The 25,403-nt window shown below is 41.2% G+C and overlaps 1 protein-coding gene across 1 annotated transcript; it reads right to left on the bottom strand.

Annotated features, from left to right (window-relative positions):
- Nucleotides 1-5,989: 5,989 nt before the first annotated feature.
- Nucleotides 5,990-24,590, bottom strand: LOC135699845 (uncharacterized). The gene is made up of 6 exons (XM_065220198.1): nucleotides 24,142-24,590; nucleotides 9,797-9,918; nucleotides 9,607-9,728; nucleotides 9,199-9,548; nucleotides 6,486-6,703; nucleotides 5,990-6,298 (listed from the first exon to the last, which is right to left on the bottom strand). The coding sequence occupies exons 1-6, from the start codon at nucleotides 24,382-24,384 to the stop codon at nucleotides 6,058-6,060; spliced, it is 1,296 nt and encodes a 431-aa protein (XP_065076270.1). The 5' UTR covers nucleotides 24,385-24,590; the 3' UTR covers nucleotides 5,990-6,057.
- Nucleotides 24,591-25,403: the final 813 nt, after the last annotated feature.

Here is a 25,403-nt window from a genome sequence, read left to right as displayed (position 1 = left end):
GAGTGTTGAAACTCCCTCCAAAGGCGCGCCTCTTTGTCAGGCAAAATTGGATTCCTTAGCAACAAAATTAAGGAATGACACCGGTTATGACCATGCATCAGAACCCTAGTCTTAACCACTTCAAACCAGGGAACAACGAATAGCAGATTAGGAATCAAATAGATGAAGACTAACTAACTCATTTTTTGCTTGTTTCAAGATCATCCTCGCTGGACAGTCTTGTCACTATCAACAAGGCATAAAAAGTAACAAGGACTAAGTTGTGCTCCTTGGAATAAGAGAATCTCCTTCCGAAAATATGATCCAACAAAATGAACTACGAAATTTGCTTTCCACTAGATGGTTTGTTTAAGAAGAGCGCTCAAATTCATTGCAACTGTTGGAGTAAAATGCAACTATCTAAAATGACAGTACACATTGCCTCCTAGACTCCGGCTGGCACTTCACTCCATTGACCAGTTACAACTTCAATGATGCTCTGATGCTCCCTCCAGAAATATTTAATATTTTACATTTAAATATAAAATTAAAAATGTAATGTGTTTAAAATATATAGTAAAACAAAATATATGATAGTAGATAAGTATGACAAATTAAAAACAAACTGGATTTTAATTTTTTGTGATTCAACTTCCCTTAAATCATCATAATTCAATAGTACTTATGCACAAACATTATACATGTGCCATATATTGATACTGTGCCCCATGCGATGTTATGAATATTTTGAGTGATGAAGCTAAAAACCGAAAATCTAGGTTATCTATAATTGTAAATATTGAACACTCTGCAAAAGTAAAATGATATGCTTAGTTATTCTGTAATGTAATCCTGCTACTCGGCACTTTCATCACAATAAGTTACAGCAACTTGTTTATGACTGAAATAAGTCGTATATAAGTTTCTACAATTGATTTGTAACAATCGTGCTACTAGGGATGGTTATATTAAAGAGTAACTGAAATTATATTCAATTATGCAATGCGTTTTTTTTCAGCCGTATATAGATCCTGTTGGTAAATAAGTAAGCAACTGTTTAAGTAGTAAAATCTGTACTTATTATGAATTATTATTATGAATTCATATAATGTTTTTTAACGTTCCACTCTGTTTGAATTACCACAAACGAAGTGACAGAAGACTAACTGGTGAAGAGATCAATTAAAATAATGTAGTTCGCTTTAATAGAATTTTCTTAGAAGTTTATGCCATCAGCCACCATATGGGATAGTATTTTTTTAATTTGAACAAAGTTGATTTTGTGTGCAATGATCTTTGACAGGGTGAAAAGAGTGTATCATTTTGTATTTTTTTTTACTCATTTCAGTTTTAAGTAGAGTGAAAGAGATAGAACCAAAACATTCTAGTACATTTGGTGAAAATGCTAGTACAATCCAGTAGTAGTGTTGCCATGTGGTACACTGAAAAATTGCAATAGCAGGTTCGTCACCAAATTTTTCAAGTCTGTTACTTTGTTTGTGGTTATAAAGTATGGAACGCGCAAAAATTGGTCATCTTCAAATTGGTGTATTTCTGCTAAAAATGCATAAAAAAGACCTGAGGAGCAGCAAGCGGAGCCCTGTGCTGTTCTGACCGGACTTGGCGCGCTGTTACTATGGGAAAAAGGCAATCGAGAGGTACGTTGCGAACAACGTGGTTGTGGTACCCAAAGACCACAACCCTCCCAACAGCCCAGAACTCCGCCCTATCGAACGGTGTTGGGCGTTGGTCAAACGGAATCTCAAAAAAACTAATAAATCCATAGAAAACGAGCAGCAGTTTAAATTTAACTGGCATTCGGCGGCGAATAAGGTCGATGAGACCACTGTGCAAAATTTAATGAAAGGGGTTAAGCGGAAGGCACGGCAGTTTGGATTTGGCAAACCAAAAAAAATAAACGAACTTTTTTTTTTCCCTTTAAATATATGAATTGAACTACCAAAAGAAAAATAAGCAGATATTTGTGATATTGACTGAACGAAACGATTTTTGTCGACCAATATTTGTGCATTCCTGCCTTTACTTGATTGATGCCCATGAAAAAAGTATTCAAATTTGAACTTTTAAATATTGATGTTCCCGAAAAGTTCACTATTTTGCCATACAGAAATTCAAAACAAAAAATTTTATCGGTGGATTTGGAAAGTTTTTGACATGCTTCATACGACCGGAAGATGTATGATGGTCACAAATGCCGTGCCAAACTGATTTCCTACGCAATTAATCAACCTTTGATGTGAATTTCGCTAATAAACACGACGAGCATTTCTTACAGCAAAACTTGCCATAACAAAATGGGCATAGTTCATTTTAGTAAACAAATTAACACTTCTTCCTTGTATGTCACCTTTGTATTTTCGGGCGCCCTGGTGAACGAAGAGCTCTCATATATATTCTGCCGCACTCTCGCCTCTCCTTCCTCTCACAGCAGTGGAAACCCTAAAAAAAAAACCCCCAAACACACTAGCTGCTCCAACTAGAGGGATCTCAGCAGAGAAAAATGGACTGTGTCCACTTTCTATCACCAATCACTCGCGACACAATGACTTTAGTTCGCCAGTACAGTCTGTTAAAACGCAGCGCCAGCACCTCACCGGCAGAATCAACTCGCGACCAACGCCGAAATCAGAACCGGCAACTCAAGTGACCGAAAATAAACGCGTCTAATACCGGCCATGGCACCCTTCGATTGTATTTCTGAAACACAACCTCAACGCGCCTTTCGTTCGGGAGGCGGAACGCCAGCACACAGCAAGTGAAGGGGAGAAAAATAAATGCACAGACAGCACGAACTGAACCGCTAACGTTTACAGCCAAACGTGAACTTGTAGAACGTTAAGCCAGTCAATCAATAGTTTATATTTATAATTCATCAACCATCCTAATGTCATGAACATCATTGGCTAAAATAAAATGAAAATGCTTTCCCGCAGACATTATTTACCTAAAACAAATGGTTAGGGCACAAACGGGTTCTGGATCATAGAGCAACGCTCTTATATGTGACTGGTCATGAGATTTGAGTTAAAACTACTGCAAAAACTAGTCGTCATTGAATTACTCCTACCATTTACATAAGCTGATGACAGCTTTTTTCAATCTGGATTAATGCCTGAAAAAAACTGTGTTTAAATTTTCCGAATATGCACCAAAGTATATCATGCTCTGGTGATTTCTGTAACATTTGTAATTTTCGGAAATAGCCAAGTATTACGCAGTTTCCACATTGCCGACTCACCATAGCCCAATAAAGTAATAGCTAGTCCAGTACTGATAAAAGTGTATCAACACACCATGGAACAATTAACATTGGTTTCCTCAAGCTAATCACAAACTAGAATCAACTCCCGCAAATAGTTTCAGTCTTCGAAATTCTTCCGTCAAAGCAGACAAGCGTTTGGAAATCTCATCTAAGGAAATATATTCACTGCAACCTGTGCGCCACCCTGCTGAGGGCATAAATAATGTTAAAAGCTTCTCGCGAAACTTTTTCCGGTCATATTTTTAATTAGAAAATGTAAACTTTTCCGGTTGGAAGATGTTTCGGTGCACTTTCGCATTCCCGGTCTTATTTAGCAAACCGGGGGCACCAACGGGCTTACAGCAAAGGTGAAGGAAAGAAAATTCATAATTGATTGAACATTGCTGAGCGAAGAAACTGTGGCACTCTTTAGAAGTATTCCAATGGTCCTTGACCCCATCTGACGACCATTTCGTAACGTTACGCGTTTCCTGGGTTTCTGCTGCTGGTGGGACATTCTTTCATTTATGGAAACTTTCCTTCACAGCATTCGTTTCGGGTTTGAGTTCTGTTGAGTAGTTTTTCATTTGTTTGCGACTCTTGAAATGAGTTCATAAAATACAATGAGGATTTTGTTTTACTTTTATAAAATGAAGCTGGTCTCAGTTTTTTCTCATCATTACAAACCATTAGCAGTGCCAGGGGTGTAGTGGTAAGCGCGATTACCTCTCACCCCAGAGAGCCTAGGTTCAATCTCAGTCAGCACCGTCGGGATTTTCTGAGGTATACAATCTCTGGGGAAGTAAAGCCGTTGGACCCCGGTTCATGAGTTTATGGGTTTATATGTAGGGTCCAGGTGTGGGAGCTGCCTCCCTGGCGTCGGTAGCATTCGTATCAACAAGATCGACGGAAAACAAATCAAGGATTTTTTTTAACCAATGGTTTTCAACCTTTTCCATTCCGTCCCCCCTGACAAAAATGCTCGCTTTCACTCACTAAGGCTAGTATAGTTGCATTTCCCATGTGTGGGACTCTTCACCGGTTTAGAATACTATTTTAAATAATAAACAAGCCAAATGAACAATTTTGATCAGAAACAGAGCGAAACAAGTCCATTTTACATATCATGTCCCTAGTCCACAACAAATGCAACACATTTTGTCACCTCCCCAGACAACCAGAATGCACGTATATTCAAAGTTGTTTCTGTGATATACAAACATATATACAAACAAACAAATCGTATAGAATGCAAAAAAAGGGTTTATATTTACAAAAGTGGAGGCCATATACGTGCAAATTTGAACTTCTGTTTTAGAACGAGTTAATTTGACATCATATACGATTTTATCTGTAATAACAATTTGAATTTGAAAAGTCTTACGATGTAATCCGATTTAATTGGTGATACAGTACGATGGAAAAATGATTCATCGTATATAAAGCGGAAATTTGCCTTCTATACGATTTAACTTACACATAATGCGATGTATGTCATACTTATACGCGATGTTGACTTAAACTGTAGTTATTTACGATACTGTCTGTACATTGTTATACGACTTCTGGTTGTCTGGGTCCAAATTTTCGATCAAGTTAAGCCGCAGTTAATATTAGTCACGCAACATTGTAATTGTCCCATTACTTCATCTTCTCGGATAGTATCCGTTCGATTGACGCTATTCAGTCGATGAAACATGGTAGGCACTCATCTCATTTCATTTCAAAGGTAAGGAAGCAGATGAGTTTGCTGGTTGAAAGAACATATACGATTACCTTTGTGTGGGTCCCCTCACATTGCTTAATCCCAGGCAATGAGAATGCAGACTCTCTCCCAAAGGTGGGCGCACAACAAGTTGAGAATTATGATTGAAGATTTTCACATGATGAATTTTTCCCATTAGTTCGTCAGATTTATCTTCTAAGTTGGCAACACGATTGTACAATTAATTTTCTTGGGCGGTGGTTACATTCCATTACTCCAAATGTTTCTTCGAGACCGTGGTTCAAAGTCTGGATGTAAATCGGGGATTCATTCGCACATCTCTACAGAATAAACCTCGTTGATAGCAATATATGTAGGTGCAGAACCGGTTATGATGACACCGATCACGCAGTTTGGCATTACCCGGATAATGACGCCTTCAGAGCACGACTATTGGATACCCTAGTGGCCCGAGGTAGACAAGATGGTAGAGAGATGTATTGGGAACCCGTGATCTTCCCTACATGCAGGTGATCTACGAATTCCTTTGTTTGTCTGACAAGTTTGTTGTGATCATCCCTTCTTTTCCGCACATTTTCCAGCCATTGTGTCCCAGTCTTATTATCCACCTGTTTCTGTGCTACTTGCCCCTGCCCAGCCAGGATTTGGTCAACCAATTCTAGAGTAGTATCTGAAGGAGGCTTCAGAACCCTGTTTCCTGCCTAGCTCCTTCCAATCGAAATTGTTACCAATTAACCTCGAGCCCGCCACGAGTAATTGGTACCCAATACTAACATAGATTTACTACTGTTTAAAATGTTAATTAAAACATTTCGGATTTTTAGCTGCGCAAAGTGTCACACACGACTAAGCCTAGTAAATAAACGAACTAGTAAAAAAAAATTTATTTGTTATTGATTGTTCTCCATTTCGTAATATCCTGATTATGAGGGACTGATATCGATTCAACAAAATATACTCAAAAGAGCTTTATCCCATTTCCTGTATTTTTATCACATTTATGTTTTTTAATCTGAGTCTTTAGTGAAAAGAAAAAAAATCATAATACCCCATTAAATAACAAATGCCAGTAAAAATACTTTGACACCGATTATCTTAGGTCCATTCCGAATTTAATATGTAGTTTGTAGATTTCATAAATCATTGCAGCGAGCTCCTTATCAAGGACGGCTCCCCCACGCTTCATGGCATCCTCGATGGTTTCCTCTAGGGTCCAGTCTTCCATTGCGAAAATATTTTCCATTGGCTCATGTAGAATCATGAGGAAACTGCTAGCTATCAGAAATCCATAGATATAATAATGCGTAAACTCCCTCCGGAACGACTCATAGCTGCATCGCATCACACATCGCGGAACATGAAACAGAGAAATGGCCAATCAGTGGAGCAGCATAAATGATAAATGCATCTTATTCATATATTAACAACAGCAATAATCTCGACAGGACAACATATGCACCTGTCAGGATTCACAGACAAGCCGGTCCGATTGTATTATCAGCGGAATTGCTTCCTCACCTGTAATGCTGCGGTAAGTCACCCGGATCGGTCTCGATAATACTGCAAAGCGTCTGCACCAGCTCGTCGTGGTATGTTTTGAATATGGTTTCGAAATGCTGCTCCCGCACGTCGTACCCCGTTGAGTTGGCTATGAAAGTGGCAAAATCAATCATCGGCGATGCGTACCGGAGTGTTTGGAAATCGAACATCATCGCATGGGTTGGTTTATCTGGAGTCTGGGAAATTTGAAATTATGTTTTAATGAACGTGATTATTTTGAAAATTTTGGTTGGTAATAAACGATGGATTGGTTCACTATTGGGTGGTTTCGGATAAATAGTGCAAGTGACTTTCGAGATGCAACAAAAATCGCACAGGGTATTTCCGGAACAAGGCCGACCTGTAGAGACCAGAAATAATTGTATGACACCATTTTGGAATCCAAGATGACGGCTTCCGGTTTGCGAAATAGCTAGATACTATTGCCATTTTGCCATGATCACTTTTGGATTGCAAAATAAGTCGAATGCTATTTATGGAACAAAGGAGATGACTAGAGACCGAAAAAAAAGGTCTGATGCCATTTTAGAATACAAGATGGTGGCTTCTGGTTTTCGGAAAAATGCAACCTGATTCCGAAAATACCAATATTGCAAGGTGTTCTGCTTTTTTCCTCAAACCGAAAGTAGCCATCGTGGATTCCAAAATAGCATCAGACATCTATTTTTAACCTCTAAATATCTTCTATGCTTTTACTTGTTGACTCCATTCCAAAAATACAAATTTTGGAATGAAAGATGGTGACTTCCGGTTTCAAAATAACACCTCTACACGTTTGCATCAAAATGGCGTCAGATATTTTTATTTTCAGCCACCCCATAATAGGCAATCCACCACATGCTGCTGCAGAAAAGACAGTAGTCTCTTCCGTAGGAACTCCTCGTGGTAATTTTGTTGGTTCATGGTTCTACACACTTAGAAATAATTAATTTTACACGTGACGGAATCTATGTTTGACATAAAGGATCAAACGTAAACTAATATGACATGTAAAATTAAGTGCTCCGAGACTGAAATGTTCGTTACTCGTCGAAAAGTACGTTTGATTGAATTGAATTGCGCGTTTGTTCTGACTCAATTTTATGTCAAAACTGACGCTCGTATATGTCAGTCTCAGAGCACCTAAATTTACATTATTTTTTTCTAAGTGTGTAGAAGTAAGGAAAGTTTCACTTTTTATCCCACAACTGCAGATTACGTGTCTTTTTGGGTAATTTCAACATCTTTTTGATTTTATTCTTCCGGGGCACTCTTCCGGTCAGCCGAGGTATGAACCAGGACTTTGATCGAAAACTGCCAGGAGCGGATACACTGGGATTTTCATTTCGAGCGTGCAGGATCGAATCGCGACGTGCTTGCTCCGGTGAAGCCATGATGTAAACAAATGAACTTATTCTGACAAACAATGCCTACTGTGATTCTTTATACTATTAGCTTGATATAGTAAAATTTTGAAAAATTTTGCTCAAAAATGCCTCAATGACAGCGTTTTAAATGTGTCCGGGTTATTTTCGTGTTCAGCCTTTACATTAATATCAATGAAAAAAAAAAAAAACTTTGGCAAACTCAATGACAGAAACGCCGAGGAATCGAATGGAAATTGTTTCGTTTTGATCAATGTACGGTAAGATGAGGTTTCCGCGGGTTTTGTCCCCAATGTCCTCAATTCGATCATTTAGTGGCCTATATTTTTATCTCCTGATAAAATCAATATGCTACATACGATTAAAAAGTGTTTTCAAAGTCTTCAAATGAAATAGATTTTTTGTAAAAATTGATTGAAATTTACTATTTAAAATTGGCCATTACACCATTAACGTCACAGGAACTGTGGATTACAGCAAAACAAGAAGAAGTCAGAATATCAGGAGGCCTTTATTCTTCCGAAGCCAGAGCCAACAACAATCCAGTAGAGAACAAACATGTCGACCAACGCAGCACGCAACGTATCGGTGAGCTGTATCCTAACATAAATCATAATAAAAATATCACCAAAATTGATGTGGATGGCCTTCTGAACCATAGCCGATTTTGTTTTCCGTCCACCATCCGCTTTTGTAAATAGGCACTTCATAGTTTAGAAAAATCTACAGGAGACCACAGAAAACGACCGTAACTTTACTAAGAGGCACTCGTGGTCCCAGTGATGGGCAAAGCACCGGTTCAGCACCTAAATATCAGGATTTCTAAATAAATACCGGTGTGTTGATCTGTTGTACTACGTGTACGGTATAGATCGGTTCGGTTTTATTGTTGCAAGCAAAACCGCACCGGTGCGGATCTGGTTTCGAGTACCGGGTTTTGTGTTCACAAGGATGATGTTCTGAATTTAAGAACAGAGCCGGTGCTGTTGTATTTAATGTATTATATATTCGAGGTGACGTCTAAAGACCAGTTCTTTTCGGACATATTCATTACATTTTGATGCTTACGTATCAAAATAAAAATATTTCGGTAAGGCAGAACATAATTGAGTGTATTATGTTTGCCAAATGACATCATCATATAAAAACCTATTTTATTGAACAGCAATCCCACGAAAATCTAATTTGACTTGATCATTCTCGAGTGCATATTTCTAAAATCTTAAACATCCATCCATCCATTCCACCTTCACAAAGCACATTCTACCTGTAAAAATGCTGTATCTCAAATAAGTATCCAGACATACCTTTCCATCAGCAAATTTGAATGCAATATTATTACGCAGGTAGTCTCCGTGACAAATTACTGCCAGTGGCTCCTCCGGAATGACACTCTTCTTCTGATACTCCCAAGGATCGGAAAGCAAAGCGGCAAACTGCTGCAGAAATTCATCCGGAATCAATTCGGCGAAAGCGCTTTCACGGACGGCCTTCACCGCACGTACTGGTCCAGTTTTCATGATGTCCATCCACTTCATATTACCCGGATCACTTCCGTAGCGTGCTTCCTTAAACTTGCCAATGATACTATCGAACGATTCACGGTGCTGCTCTTTCAAGGCGTAACACTCACCATGAAATCGTCCCAACGCCCGAGCTGAAACAGATAATTTTTGAATGATGATAAATTCCTCAAAAGTTATGCTCTTGCTCACCTCCCAGCAGACAGTATTCCAGGGGTAGATTAACAACCATCGGAGCCATTTTCCATCCGTCGATGGAATAGTCACTGAGCACCATAACAGCTTCAAAAGGCTTACGATGTGAGTAAAAATATCTATTCGAGTGATAGAGGTCCCATCAGTTTTATTTGTTGAAATGCTTGCTGTAAATTTGATTTCATACCTGGGATACAGGTCTGCTTTTCCTAGAGTTGGAATGATGTCGGTGTAGGCGGTTGTTTCATTCTCGAACAAAGTATCAAATTGACATCCTATGTACATCTCCTCTGCGCATTGAGGGGTAATCTGGAAAATATTTCCACAAGGGAATTTTAATCTGAAATCGACGTCCAAGGTTATTGTTGTTTCTAGTTAGGCATGCCAATCAAAAATTCAACCGATCCATGTGCCAGTAAGCTGCCAACGTTCAGCACATTGCTTCCTAAATTAAATTTGAATGGCAATTTGAAACCTCCCTGTATTTTGCGAAAAAGGATGTTGGATGACAGGCAATAAAAGACCCTCTGGCACGTGTTGCTTCTTTCCATCCATATTAGCATTATCAAGAAGCATAACCAGCGTTTCGATCATTTTAAGGTGAAAGTGGAAAGCGCTATCGATTCATCGTAAAATCTGATTACCTGTTGTTGCCGTCACATTTTGCCATGTTCATGATGGCATCAAATAATGAAGGATGGATCATGTATTTTATTGCTTGCTTCATATGAGATAAAAATATGCTAACCTTAAAAATCTGCGAATCGTATACTCTTTAAATATGCAATGAAATATTGTCCCTTATACAACTGACACCGACTCGACTCGAACCATGAACGTTGCGATTATCAGACCTGTGCTTTTTCCACTGCTAAAAGCGAGTAAGAAGCGCTCATAGTACAATAATTTGATGCATGCTTTTTCTGCTGAACGCGAATTGGAGAGAATCGAAGCAAGTGTGTGCGTCGTTCTACAATGTTATAAATTAAAAGCTGGTGGTATCGTCGAAAGCGTAGACAGAACACGAAATAAAAAATAAATAAAATCATTGCATCGTCTGCATGACCAACTTATACCGGTCTCTGCCGTATTTGCTACGGAGGATGATAGGAAATCCAGCTAACATTGAATGTAATAAATTTATGGTTTGCGTATACGTTTTACATTGTTTCAGTACCTAATATCACTCAAAATAGTAGTCAATAGTTTTGGCCAGTTTTATGTCCTATTTACTCTTCTGTGCACCGATGAATACACTACAAGTGGTCGCGAACAAAAGCGAATGTTAGAGCAGCAAATAAAGCACTAAATGGTGATACGGTCAAAATTTGGTCAAGGGAAAACGCGTGTAAATCGGTGAAATCGTTTATTTAAAAAATCAAATTAAATTTCTTTTTCAAGTTCAATTAGTATAAAATTCAGGAAAAATATTCAGTTAGGCTTCCGCTTTTCCAAATCCGAATTGCCGGGCCTTACGCTTGACCCCTGCCATCAGATTTTGTACAGCCACCTTGTCCACCTTCTTCGCCGCAGAAAGCCAGTTTGCCTTGAACTGCTGCTCGCCCTTAGCAGTTTTTTTGGTCTTCTTTAGGTTCCGCTTGACAATAGCCCAGTATTTCTCAATTGGGCGGAGCTCTGGCGTGTTGGGAGGGTTCTTGTCCTTGGGAACCACCTGCACGTTGTTGGCGGCGTACCACTCCATGGCCTTTTTACCGTAATGGCAAGATGCCAAATCCGGCCAAAACAGTACGGAACAACCGTGTTTCTTCAGGAAAGGCAGCAGACGTTTATTCAAACACTCTTTCACGTAAATTTCTTGGTTGACAGTCCCGGAAGCTATGAAAATGCTGCTTTTCAAGCCACAGGTACAGATGGCTTGCCAAACCAGATATTTCTTTGCGAACTTTGACAGTTTCATGTGCTTGAAAACATCTGCTACCTTTCCCCTTCCTTTTGCCGTATAAAACTCCTGTCCCGGAAGCTGCTTGTAGTCGGCTTTGACGTAGGTTTCGTCGTCGATTACCACGCAGTCAAACTTCGTCAGCATCGTCGTGTACAGCCTCCGGGATCGCGCTTTGGCCGTCGTATTTTGTTTATCATCGCGATTTGGAGTCACTACCTTCTTGTAAGTCGATAGTCCGGCTCGTTTTTTGGCTCGATGCACGGTTGTAGACGATACACCCAGCTTATTTGCGGCATCTCGGAGAGAGAGGTTAGGGTTTCGCTTGAAACTACCAGCAACTCTCTTTGTCGTCTCAGCGGCTTCCGGTTTTCGATTTCCCCCCGATCCAGACTTCCTGGCTGTCGACAAACGTTCCCCAAACACTTTAATTACATTTGTAACGGTTGATTTGGCAACTTTTAGCGATTTTGCCAACTTTGCGTGCGAGTAGCTCGGATTTTCGCGATGCACGAGCAAAATTTTGATACGCTGCTCTTCTTGCTTGGGCGGCATTTTGACAACTGAAGAGTGAATTCCAAAATCAAAATAGGAGCAACATTCTACACACACACCTTCAAAATGAGGGGTGTTCAGGTTTTTTAAATGCAAAATTGAAAGAAATACGTCAAGTTGATATTGACCAAATTTTGACCGTATCACCCTTTATTGCAGCAGCAATTGAAGAAAAAAGCGTTTGCAAAGTTCTCATTGCATTAGAGTAAACTATTACCTCGAGGTTTGAACATATTATAGTTAGATAACAGTTTCACAAAAACAACCGAAAAAAATAATAATAATGCAGACAATGCAGACATTACAGGAGCTAACACTAAACACACCCGATCTGTATGGCGCTCTCGAGTCGATTCAGGTAAAAACGTTACACAGTTAGAAAAAGAAGCATAAATATCTGTTCAATATGATGCACATAAATGGAGCGTCACATATCATATAAGTTTACATTATACATCATGTAAAGTTGATAGAGCGGCGCCGGTGGGGTAGTGTTAAGCATGATTACCTCTCACCTCAGCACCATGGAGCACCTAAGGAGCATTTTCAAATGCTTAATGTACAGTTTTCTCTATTTTAGGGAGCGTACTTTAGATATTTACTGAGCATTTTAAGATTTTTAACGTATTTTGATTAATCATTTAAGAAGCAACCCGATCTATTTTAAGGGGATTTTTTACTTCTTAAGGATAATTTCATCTGTTTTCTTGAGCAAATGTAGGGCTGCCATTGTTTACAAGTTGCTCGGTTGCGTGAAATGAAATACAAGTTTACGTGAATGAATGTTTACATCACAATGAAAATTCAGAATTTTATCAGTGTATTTTAGAGTCATTTTTCTCCGGACGTGTATCTTGCCCAAAAAATCAAACATATCTTCAAATGACAAAATGACAAGTGATCAACGAACCGACTGATAAAGCTATGTCAGAAGTGGAAAGCAATAATGATATAATCTTCTTCCTTTTTTCATGACAAGCTGCCCGTGCGACACAGCTCGCTCGGGGCGGTAGAAGGAAACGAGCAAATTGTTGGCAAGCTGCTTCACGAAATAAAGCCGAAGATAAAACACGTGTTAATGGGATTTTTTTTCTGTCTTTTCTCGATTCAGATCAAGCGATGCCTTCATCCATGTATATTGCAACAAAGCAGGCAAGCAATATATCATTATCCATCTACCACTCCGATCGAGCTATGTTACAGAGCGAGTTTGTCATGGTAGTCGTAGCAACCGTTTTATCTGTGTCGTTGGTTGCTTTATGTGTTTGGATTCGCTGATCTTACCCCATTTTAAACTACTAATACCGAATTCGATTTTGATTCAATTCCAACCTGAACCGGGTATCAATATTGGGTTTGCCTGTTCTTTGACAAACGCCAGTTTTTCCGCGACCGGCCGCGGCCACTGAAGACGACCATTAATTTGCTCACTTTAGAATACAAGCTGTAGCGACACGTTCGTTGTTTCGAGTTTTTAGTTCCGCAAAAGGTTTTTGTCTCTGAAAATCTGGACTTCAGAGTATGTATTCATACATATCATTGTACCCAGGCGCAAGTACCCGAATCCAATCAATACGGTTGTTATCTGCGTTCTGCATACATATCAATTAGTTAGTTCCAAATGATATTTTGTGTGCTATGCCAGGGAACCGTGTATCCAGCTTAGAATATGATGACGCTGAAGACCGTAGATCTGACCTTCGGAAGCTTCCTGTCGGTGTACAAAACGCTCAGCTACGCGCCACATCCCACCGATCCGGACAAGATGCTGCTGAAGCAGGAGGCCACCGTCCAATAATTGACCAATAACATTAGCACCAACGCCGGTAATGGCCACCGGGGTCTCGATTGGGTGATAGGGATATGGAGATGAAATAACTGGCCAGTTCTTCAGCTACTTGCACGAATGAAATCACAGACCACACAGCAAAAAAAAAAAAAAATTATATCACATCCAAGAGGATGCACTCCAATCATGTCGAAAATCTCATGTAATTTTTATTACCACTAAAATAAACAAATGTAGTAAAAGCAGCGTAATGTCAGTTCACGCACTCAATTAATGATAATTTTGTCCTTTTTGGCAAGTAATATTACACCACATATTTGACACGATTGAAGTGCAGCCGCTTTGATGTGATATCAAAATTAATCTTTTGCTGTGCAGGCACAAAAAAGCATGGATGAGCTCAGCGTAAAAGCCCAGAAAATCCACATATAGTAACAAATGTTGTAACAGGTGCTACCGGTGCTAGTACAGCTGTTTCCTCGACATCTTCTTTTTCTTCTACCCAACGTCGAGGACGGCAGCCACATCGAGAACGGCGACGACTAATACAAAGGCTGGCCATGGAAGTGGATAGCTCGCTTCATACAGCACATCAACCGATTTGTTTAGATCGTACCAAACGGCACCCGCAACTGCAACATTAAGCCACGCTACGGAAATTGTACTCAAGACGATGTCTCCTTCGAATGTGATGCGGATGAAGCTGTGGCATCAAATACTCCAACTGTGGTGGTGCTCATCAACGGTTCGACAAACAGTGCCCTAAACGCGAGGATTTAAAGCGCATCCGAAAATAGGCATCTACCAACATTCAACCAGAACGAAGGAAGGATAAGATCCCAGCTTTCGGGCGGAGGACTTTCCGCCTCTTCATGGACAAGCGAATTCATGGGTGCAATCCTCTCCCCCTCAAGAAACGTCTGGATCTTCTGCTGGACAAAACTCTCCACCACCTGGATTCTGGAGACAACCAACAATGCAAACAACAACCCCGATCTGTTTTCAGTGGATGAACTTATGGAAATTTTCGTCAACATGACCGATGCTCTTCGTAAGTGCCGCAATAAACCCAAGCAGATCCAAGTTCTCGGTAAGTTCATCATTCAGTATGATGTCTAAACCACTAACTATTGCTACCTGTAACGCTTGCCATGTAAGAGCAAAGCAGATTGAGCTTGCCGACTTTTTCCGCACGCACAGCATCGACGTGGGTCTTGTAACCGAAACCCACCTAAATTCCGGTGACCACAACATTATCCTGCTTGATCGCACTAGCTCCAGGGGGGGTGGTGTAGCGGTCATCGTCAGAAAGGGATCAAGTTCTGCACTCTGCCGCACATCCGCACTTCTATCATCGAGGCCCTTAGTATGGATTTGGAATCACCAACTGGAAACGTCCGGTTTATCTCTATTTACTGCCCACGCCAGTGTACCACAAGCAACGGACTAGAAATCAAATTAAAGAACAACCTGACCACCATCACGCATACTAGCTCCCGATTCATCGTTGGGGGTGACCTAATTGCCTACCATGAAGCTTGGTGGAACTACCAGTGGAACAAGAACGGATGTCTGATGTTCGACCACGCACAACATGCACTACACTGTGCAGTTTCCGGATGAATCAACTTTCATCTCTCCAGCGGGAAATCCCTCCACCGTGGATTTTTTCCTGTCGAACATCTTACTATCCAAGCCAGAAGCACACAACAATCTCAGCTCCGACCATCAACCTGACCTGGTGACTAAAATCGGTGTCAACGTGGTTCCTGCTAGAAGCTGCCTGCGTGAAGACTACCACCATGTCAACTGGGTGCAGTACGGATGAATGGTAAACAACAACAGCGCTGAAAATCCACCGCTCGACACAGTAGATGACATCGACCGGACATTGGAAGGTCTCCAACAGCTGACGAGGCGTGTGTTCGACAAATTCCTGTGAGGTGAGGGGTTAGTTTGTTGCTATTGATTCCCACACCGACTTACTGATTCGGTTGAGAAATGTTCGTAGACGCCAGTTTCAGAGGACTGGAGACCTGGGCAAAATACGTTATCCGATCTGAACAGGCAGATTGCTTCCAGAATGAACTCACTCCGAAATGAATGTTTCGGATGTGTTGTCCAGAATCTGGACAAGGGCTCCAGACCATTCCGCAAGGTAGCCAACGTCTTGAAAACTCATCCAAAACCCGTTCCTCCTAACAGAGTATACAATGATGGCGATCGGCTTTTAATCACCCCACAGAAGAAAGCAAATCCGATCGGCGAGCATGTCACTTCATCGCATTTGCTTGGCTCGACTATCCAAAACCCGCTCGAAGATCAGGTTGCGTAAAGCGTTCAAAAGCTAGATGTCGCTCCTTGTATCGTGCCTCGGGCGGATTTGATTACAGTATAACATATTTTCTCAGCGCTGAAATGCACCAAGAACATGAAGGCTCCCGGGTTTGATGGTATATTCAACTTGATCTTGAAGAGACTCAGTATGAAAGTGCAGTCTTTTCTAACCGCTATTTTCAACAGATGCTTGGAAATGCACTACTTTCCAAGTATCTGGAAGTTAGCAAAAATCATACCAATCCACAACGGCATGCGCTTGTTCCAACTGATGGGGATGCGTCCCATGCAGCTCCTTCAGCTTCCACGATGCGACTTTATCTTCGACAGTTTTTAGGTCGCTATTCAACTGGTAGTCTTCCTGCGCCAGATGCAGGGCGCTGAACCCGTGGTCTGCCTCACAAACAGCACGGTAGACTTCGTGACGGTTCTGGCTTTCTACGAAGTAGCTTCGCAACTGCTGAATCTGGGAAACAAATAGCGCTTGGATATCAGTGATGCCTCTTGCTCCTCATTACATGGCAAGGTGACTCTCTCGACGGCCGACTTTGGATGATGCATGCGATGCTTAGTGAACGCCACTCGTACTGCTCGTTCTATCGCCTCCAAGTCTGTTTTGGTCCACTTGATCACCCCAAAGCTGTAGGTCAACAGGGGCACGGCAAATGTGTTTATCGCCTTTATCTTGTTGCCGGCCGACAGGAACGACCTCAGAACACGATTGATTCGATACAAAAGCTCTCGCCTAACTTTTCAAAAGGTCCTAAGTAACAAATGTAAACAAATCGAGTTTATAAATGCACATTGTAACATTTGTACCTTAGAACTTTATGCACACACACATTCAGATTAATGTCAATTGAATTGAGAAAATTCTAAATTAACAAAACGTCTGAAGTCCAAATTTCCATTAACAATGTTTCACTGTTACATAAGACGTTTGACTATGTTCATCAAGACAAACGTCTGAAGTATCAGAAAAACCAAAACAATGCAGATCTGTACTTCGGTCCTTTGTGTTTATACGAATCAAACGTCTAAAATGATCAAACAAACCAAAACAATGTGATTGTGCACATCGGAATTTTCATGTCAAGCATTTTTCTACTATTTCCGCGTGGGGGGGGGGGGATTTGACAATTATCCACGGCCAGACAAATTTTAAAATTTTTATATGGACAATTGTCTACGCATGGTGAGGGGGGGGGTCAAGAATACCGAAAAGCTGTCTACGTAGTTAATTAACAGCCCGTAAAATAACACTGTTATCAAATAAAAAGCAGCTCACGCGACCACCAACGATCGACCAAAACAATCTGTGGGCAGTGTTGCGATATACCGTTAAAAAAAGTTGATGCATTGTCCAATACTCATATTGTTCGTTTAACTCGTATAACTTAAATTATGCACTCATAATGCTTAAAACAAAAAACAAATAATGTTGAAAACATAAATGACCTATGTAACTGTGATTATAACAAAACGTCCTATATAACATGTCCAATGTACACCTGACAAGAGCAAAATGTCCTATGTAACATTTTGCACGTTTTCATAGAAAAAAATGTATGAAACGGGTAGATTATAATTTCAATTTCAATTTTACTATCGCATTTTACTATTAAAGGTCTTAAATGTCAGAAGTTGATTTGGTTTAAAATAGTATCAAAAAAGATTTTGTCAATCTTCAACCTCGTTTTTCTCGAAAAGAGTGAAATGTTAGATAGGACCTTTTGAAAAGTTAGGCGAGAACTTTTCCTGCAGCTCCTTCTTGATCGTTGTATGGCGAATCTCTTTCAGTTGCAGGAACCCTAGGTACTTATAAGTTTCGCCTTCAACCATATTCCGAATCTCCTCCTGTTCGTTGATGCGGAAACTGCCAGTATCCACTACTTGACCCCGACGGATATTAACTGTTCGACATTTATCGACTCCAAACTCCATCCGGATGTCATTACTGAATACCGTTACAAGCTGTAAGAGACGGTGAAGCTTCTCCACTGTTTCCGCAAACAGCTTCAAGTAATCCATGTGGAAGGTGTGGGTAACATTTGTGCTTCTTCCTCCACTTTTCAAATGGTAGCCATAAGTTGCATTGATTGAGTGCTCTGCTGAGGGGGTTCATCGCAAGGTAGAACCATAGTGGACTAAAGGTATCGCCTTGGAAAATCCTCCTTCTTATGCTGAGAGTTCTGGACCGTAACACCGCTGCTCCGTCAGTAACGTGGAGAGATGTGCTCCACATTCCCATTGCATGCTGCATAAACCTGATGACTCCATCGTCCACCTTGTACAACTGCAGTACCTTGAGAAGGTACGAATGCGGTACTGAGTCGTACGCCTTCTTGTAGTCGATGTACGCCATGCTCAGGTTTCTCTTTTTCTGGCTCGCCTGACCGACAATAACTGCATCGATGATGACCTGATCTTTGCAGCCTTGAGTGTTTTGCCAGCAGCCCTTCTGTTCTTGGGCCATAACGTTGTTTACATTGCAATGGTTCTGTATCTTCCGATTTATTACTGATGAGAGCACTTTGTACAGGCTCGAGAGACATGTTATTGGCCTGTACTTGGCTGGATTAGCCGTGTTTTTGTCCTTGGGAAGAAGATAGGTTACCCCTCTGGTAATGAATTCTGTTGGAGGTTTTCTAGTACCATATTGAAGCATTATGCACAAAATCTGGTCCTGGTACAGCCCAATTCCTGGTATACCGGGTAGCCTCCCAAATATGCTGAGCGGTTACAATGACCGTGGGCATACTTACAATTCCATTACTCCTATCCTCTTCCTCACTGTTATGTTGAGCAGGATTCTCCCACAGATCGGCCCAAAACTGTGTTACATCGCCAATCTCCGGGAGTCTTTCACTACCCAAGTAACATTGCAAGTTTTATCGAGGTTTTAAAGCATGCTACAAGTCTAAATCACGGTCTTTAGAACCCTTATAAAACCAAAATTGTTACTTGGGTATAGTCAGTTTTGTTGTTACGGATGTGGTTGTAGAACTCCCTTTCGTTAGTGCTGAACATTCGATTTTCCTTCTTCCGCTTCGAACTTTCTCCATAACGTCGCATCCGTTTATCAAGAGCACTCAACTGCTGTACATGGGTGTCGAGCACCTCAGATATATCGGCTTCAGTGAGGTCATGGAGCTCTGCGGGCTTGACAATTTCAGCAACGTGACGAACTAGCCTCGATGATCGGTTTCCCCTCTTGTACTGTGTCAACCGACCAATCTTAGTCTGAAGTGCGACGATTTATTATTATTATATTATTATTATTATATTATTATTATTATTATTATTATTATTATTATTATTATTATTCACCTCTCACTGCGTCCTAGCAAGAAGTACGGTCGACTTGTTTCGCGCTCCGTTGTTTTGGAAGTTTTCTCGGTATTCGCTTGATATAAATTATCAGTTTTTTTTCTCACTTAGTGACTCCTGGCATAGTTCCCGGTAAATTGATCGAAAAGTGAGTTTTTTTTAGTAGAAAGTGTCATTTTCGGAAAGAGTTATCCGTGCTATTGGAAATTCGCGAACCAATTTGGGCATCATCGTTGCGTGGTCACGCATACGCGCTTACGCATACCCGCGCACGTATCATCATCATCGAGTGTGAGCACCCGTTTCTACATCTACATCGTTCATCAATCATCGTGCGCCTGTGTGCGCTGAGTACCGAGCCTCGATCAAGTGCACCACAACGAAGGTCATCCACGCAGCGCGTCTCTTCCAGCCATCTGTGTAAACGCCTACACATATAACGCTCGGTGGTAGTAGTATAGGATTATCAGATAAGTTTTTGTTTTTTTCTTGTTTCTTTTCCTCCCCCATTAGTTAAATTTTCATTTTGTATTTCTGTGTTTGTAGTGTTTTCTGTGCGTTCAGTGGGAGAGCGTTTTGCGCTCCCACTAGTTGAACAAAATGGATGTTTTGTCAGAAGACGACATGGATGACCATTCATCTAAGAAAAATGATGATGTCATCCATGGTTCGTCGTCTCAGTCTGACAATGGGCAGGCTGAGAAAAGCTCCAGATTGCGGGCCTACCCGAATGACTCGACTGGCCCATGGGTTGTCTATTTTCAGCCCAAAAACAAATCCTTGAATGTTGTTCAGATATCTGATGATCTGACAAAGCGATTCTCTGCCGTGACCGAAATAACGAAGGTTAGGCACAACAAACTTCGTGTGACCGTCGCTAACCTGAAACAGGCCAATGAAATTGCTGTTTCCCAGTTTTTCACACTGGAATATAGGGTGTACATTCCAGCCTCTGATGTGGAGATCGAAGGCGTGGTCACTGAGGCGAGCCTGAACCCCGAGATACTGGAGAAGCAAGCGGTTGGCCGATTCAAGAACCCCTTGCTTCCTCCGGTAAAGATACTGGCCGTTCATAGAATGAAGTCAGTATCGCTCAGCGAGGGTAAAAAGAGTTTTACCCCCACAGACTCGTTTCGGGTGACCTTTTCTGGATCTGCCCTTCCTCAATACATCGAGCTGGGAAAACTTCGTCTTCCTGTGCGGTTGTTTGTACCTCGGGTCATGAACTGCCAGAATTGTAAGCGGTTGGGACATACGGCCTCTCACTGCGGCAACAAGGCACGCTGCTCCACATGCGGGGAGAAGCATGAGGATGGCGCCTGCGCAGCTATTGCACCAAAATGCGTGTACTGCAACGGAACTCCTCCTCATGCTCTCTCGTCGTGCCCGGCGTACAAACAGCTCGGGGACAAAATGAAACGCTCCCTTAAGGAACGTTCCAGGCGGTCTTTTGCAGAAATGCTTAAGACAGCCAAGCCATCGACCAACGAAACAAATCCCTTCGCTCTTTTGTCAGATGACGAGTCTGGCTCTGACTTGGCTGAGGAGGGAGTTTCTTTCAGTTTTCCGGAAGGTTCTGCCCGGAAACGAAAACGCATCCGTTCGCGGAAAGTTGCAGATCAAGAACCCCAAATCAGCTTGCCCAAATCAAGGAGTGGTGGAAAAAAGGAGACTTCTACTCCTCCTGGATTCCGCAGAACTGATTATACCCAGGATTTTCCACCTCTTCCGGGGACATCCAAAACCCCTGATGCCCCAATTTTAAGAACAGAAACCCCTTCTTCATCTGGGCTGTTCTCATTTGATGACATTGTGGACGGTATTCTCAAATACCTCAACATTTCTGATCCTCTGAAAAGCATTGTCCTCACATTGCTTCCCACTGTGAAATCCTTCTTGAAGCAATTGACTTCAAAATGGCCCCTTCTTGCAGCTATCGTCTCCTTCGATGGATAATTTTCCAAACGAGGTCGGGGATTTGATTACTGTTCTACAGTGGAATTGTCGAAGTCTTATTCCGAAATTAGATTCGTTCAAGTATTTAGTCCATAACAATAATTGCGATGCATTTGCCCTCTGTGAAACATGGCTCTCTTCAGAAATTGATCTCCCTTTTTTTGATTTTAACATTATTCGATTGGATCGTGAGGATTCACGTGGAGGAGGGGTACTTTTAGGGATCAAAAAGTGCCATTCCTTCAATAGAGTGAATCTTCCCGAATTCCCCGGTATTGAAGTTGTCACATGTCAGGCTACCATTAAAGGTAAGAGCCTTTGTATTGCTTCTGTATATATTTGCTCCTAGAGTCTCTGTTAATCGCAAACAACTTTTCGACATATGTGCGGTACTTCCCGCTCCATGGTTGATCATGGGAGATTTTAACTCCCACGGTACAGGCTGGGGGGAGCTGTACGATGATAACCGTTCTACTTTGATTTATGATCTCTGCGACAACTTCAACATGACAATACTTAACAATGGAGAAGTAACACGTTTGGCTGGTCCATCCTCGAATGGTAGCAGATTAGACCTCACCTTTTGCTCCAATTCACTATCGTTGGATTGCACTTGGCATGTAATCCAGGATCCGCACGGTAGTGATCATCTGCCGATCAAAATTTCGATTGCCAGTGGGTTCAACTCGTCAGAATCCGTTAACGTCGCGTATGATCTAACCCGTAACATCGATTGGACTAAGTTCCAATTAACGATAAACGATACAGTATCGTCAGTGGAAGAGCTTCCGCCGTTGGAGGAATATAATTTCCTCTCTAATCTCATCATTGACAGCGCACTTCAAGTTCAAACACGACCGGTGCCGCGATCGTCTATTCGTAAGAAAACACCATCGCTAGCTTGGGACGATGGCTACATTCAATTATCCCTAAGGTGTCGAAGTTTGCATGGTTCAAAGGGTTGGACTTGAGTCGAGACTTCATACGCGTGATGTCTCGTCTCATGTCCAATCACTATTGTCTAAACGCTCACTTGTTCCGTGTGGGGTTGGGAGACAGCAATCTCTGTGAATGTGGACAAGGTTACCAAGACGCTGATCACATCCTTTGGTCTTGTGCGGAGTATCGTGGAGTCAGATCACATTTTTATGATTCCCTTCGGGCTCGAGGTAGACAACCTAATGTTCCAGTTCGGGATATTTTGGCTAGACGCGATCTGGAGTTTATGAAACTCATATATGTTTACTTTAAGGATATTAACCTTAGATTGTAAGTTTGATTAACCTTGTGTTTAGTTTGTATTTTGTACGTGTGGGTTTTTTTTTTCAATGTTTGTTTTCAAGATGAATAGAAATAATTTCATGCTTTAGGATTAATTAAATAATTGTATCGTAAACCACATTTCAAACCTCCTTCTTCCCTTTTCCCATCCAAAAAATTGTAAATCTCCACTAACCTCGAGACAACCGCGAGTACTCGGTCCAGTTCCTTTAACTTTAAATTTAAGACAGTAATAATGTATAACGCAAATGATAATTCGGCTCTGTAAAGTTTATTCGATTGAGCCTGTACAAATAAAGTAATTATAAAAAAAAAATTATTATTATTATTATTATTATTATTATTATTATTATTATTATTATTATTATAATTATTATTATTATTATTAATATTATTATTATTATTATTATTATTATTATCATTATTATTATTATCATTATTATTATTATTTATTATACTTTTTCCGTGCTGAGCACCAATGCTACCGACACCAGGGAGGCAGCTCCCACACCTGGACCCTACCTATCGAGCCATCAACTCATTAACCGGGGACCAACGGCTTTACTTCCCTTCCAAAGGAAGGCGTGATCAGAGATGTTATGCCTCAGAACATTCCGGTGGCGCCGACTAGGATTGAACCCAGGCCTGCTGGGGTGAGAGGCAATTACGCTTACCTCTACACCACCGGCACCGCTATTATTATTTATTACAGTCACTTTAACACTCTTGGGTCTTTCATGACCTATCCATTGATGAGATTTGAACTCGTGACGTTGACATGAGAGGTATGGATGTTTACCACTTCGTCGGGGCCGTCCCCAAAGGGTTTAGTTTGCGTAGGAGTGCTAAGTTTATACAAATTGACGATTGAATCTTTGTTTACAAAAGCAGATATGCCCCTATGAAAAAGCAATCGAGAATTCTTTAAATGAAATAATTGTCATCTCAAAACAGTGTAATTAACCGCTGAGAATTAGGATTTTGTTGTGTTGAAAAACTTTTCAAAAAACTTACGATTTGATATGTAATGCAGAAATAAATTTAACGGAAATTACCAAACCGACATCTTGTAAAATATGCACAAGTGACCATTTAGTCTTCACATATTTGTGTTGCAAAATTTTAAGATAAATGTGTTTGTATAACGCGCTGTAGGGCGAACACTGTTTGCAATGAAGTCACGTTTTTGTTGCCAAGCCTTTCATATACCAATTACGCGATTGAGCACTTCATCACTTGATTTTATTCTGCATACTTGATAATGATGAAACGTGCTGATGGAATCACATTATTTGCGGAGGGTCAATTCAATTCACTTTACTAGTCTTTTATCACTTGAGTTTACGTTAACAAAAACATGTCATTAGTGAGAAGACAAACTTACCTTCACAACCAAACGATGTTCTTGTTGAAGATGACCATCTTTTGCACTGCTCAACGTTACCTTGACCTTGTACAAAACTGTCAGCATGAACGTTCCATCAGCCTGCAAAGGTTTGGCTTCTACAGAATCCAATCGCACGGTATCATTCCGGTCGATTCCATCGATGGTCAACTCACAGCGTTCTACCATTTCCGGAATCAGCTCCGATTGGATGTAATTGATAGATTTAGCAGCTTCAGTCATTGTGAAGATGTATCCCTCAAGAATCACACAGAGGAAATCGGCGCCTGTTGTCACAGGGTTCAAGATGTGCACTGGTATCACTTCATCGAATTCGATGAGCTTCACAACCCGATGTTTACCGACGTCGCTGATAACCGGTCACGCTTACTTAAGATACCGCGAAAATATGGCACCGCGATCGACCGGCAACCGGGAACTAGTGTGCTTGCTCGTCGGCTTCGATAAACTACCGACTGACCGGCGCGACGCATGAAGTGTTTAAGTTTGCACATCAAGCGAAAAATACGAACACACACGCGACGCACATTTGGTGCTGTTGGTGAGTGATAATGATGACGACAACGAAGTGACACGGCTGGATTTTTCAAGTTCAGAGTGAAGATAAGTCTTGAAATCACGTTTTAAGCCATAATTTATTTCTTTTATGGCAGTAAGCTCCAACTCGGATTAACTAATAATCCCATCCCCGTTTGAATGATTTGCAAAATGTTTGCTTAGAATCATATTGATTATGTTTTTTTTTTGACTTTACAAGAGAGATTGTTAGCCCTTGGCTAGTTATATTGATTAAGTCTGATGAAGGCATCAAAGATGCCGGACATTCTTGATCGGGATTTAATGCTAGGTTTTTTCCTTTGTTTTGTTTTCCGTCGATCTTGTTTTCCGTGCTGAGCACCAATGCTACTGACGCCAGGAAGACAGCTCCCACACCTGGACCCTACCTATCGACCCATCAGCTCATCAGCCGGGGACCAACGGCTTTATATTTCCCTGATCAGAGATGTTATGCCTCAGAACATCCCGGTGGTGCCAACTGGGATTGAACCCAGGTCTGCTGGGGTGAGAGGTAATCACGCTTACCACTACACCACCAGCGCCGCTATTTTATGCTAGGTTAGTACCGGTTGGAGCTTACCACCATTATTGTCCGCTTTTCCGCTATATTGGTTCCAAGCAGTAGAAGCTGAAACAGGTGCTTGTGTATGTTTTGGTCATTAACGTATCACGGTCGTGCGACT

Source organism: Ochlerotatus camptorhynchus, unplaced genomic scaffold, assembly GCF_037179485.1.
Source record: "Ochlerotatus camptorhynchus isolate MF236.1 unplaced genomic scaffold, CSIRO-AGI_Acam_v1.1 ptg000119l, whole genome shotgun sequence".
NCBI classification, from domain to species: Eukaryota; Metazoa; Arthropoda; class Insecta; order Diptera; family Culicidae; genus Ochlerotatus; species Ochlerotatus camptorhynchus.
The sequence above is the reverse complement of the archived record's forward strand: the minus strand, read 5'-3'. Positions and strand labels throughout refer to the sequence as shown.

Bases quoted from the DNA above. Each gene is read 5' to 3' on its own strand.
- LOC135699845 (XM_065220198.1), bottom strand. From the start codon at position 24,384: ATGACTGAAGCTGCTAAATCTATCAATTACATCCAATCGGAGCTGATT. The intron at 9,919-24,141 runs GTAAGTTTGTCT...AATATTTTCCAG, and splicing joins AACATCGTTTGGTTGTGAAG to ATTACCCCTCAATGCGCAGA. The intron at 9,729-9,796 runs GTATGAAATCAA...TCACTCGAATAG, and splicing joins AAAGCAGACCTGTATCCCAG to ATATTTTTACTCACATCGTA.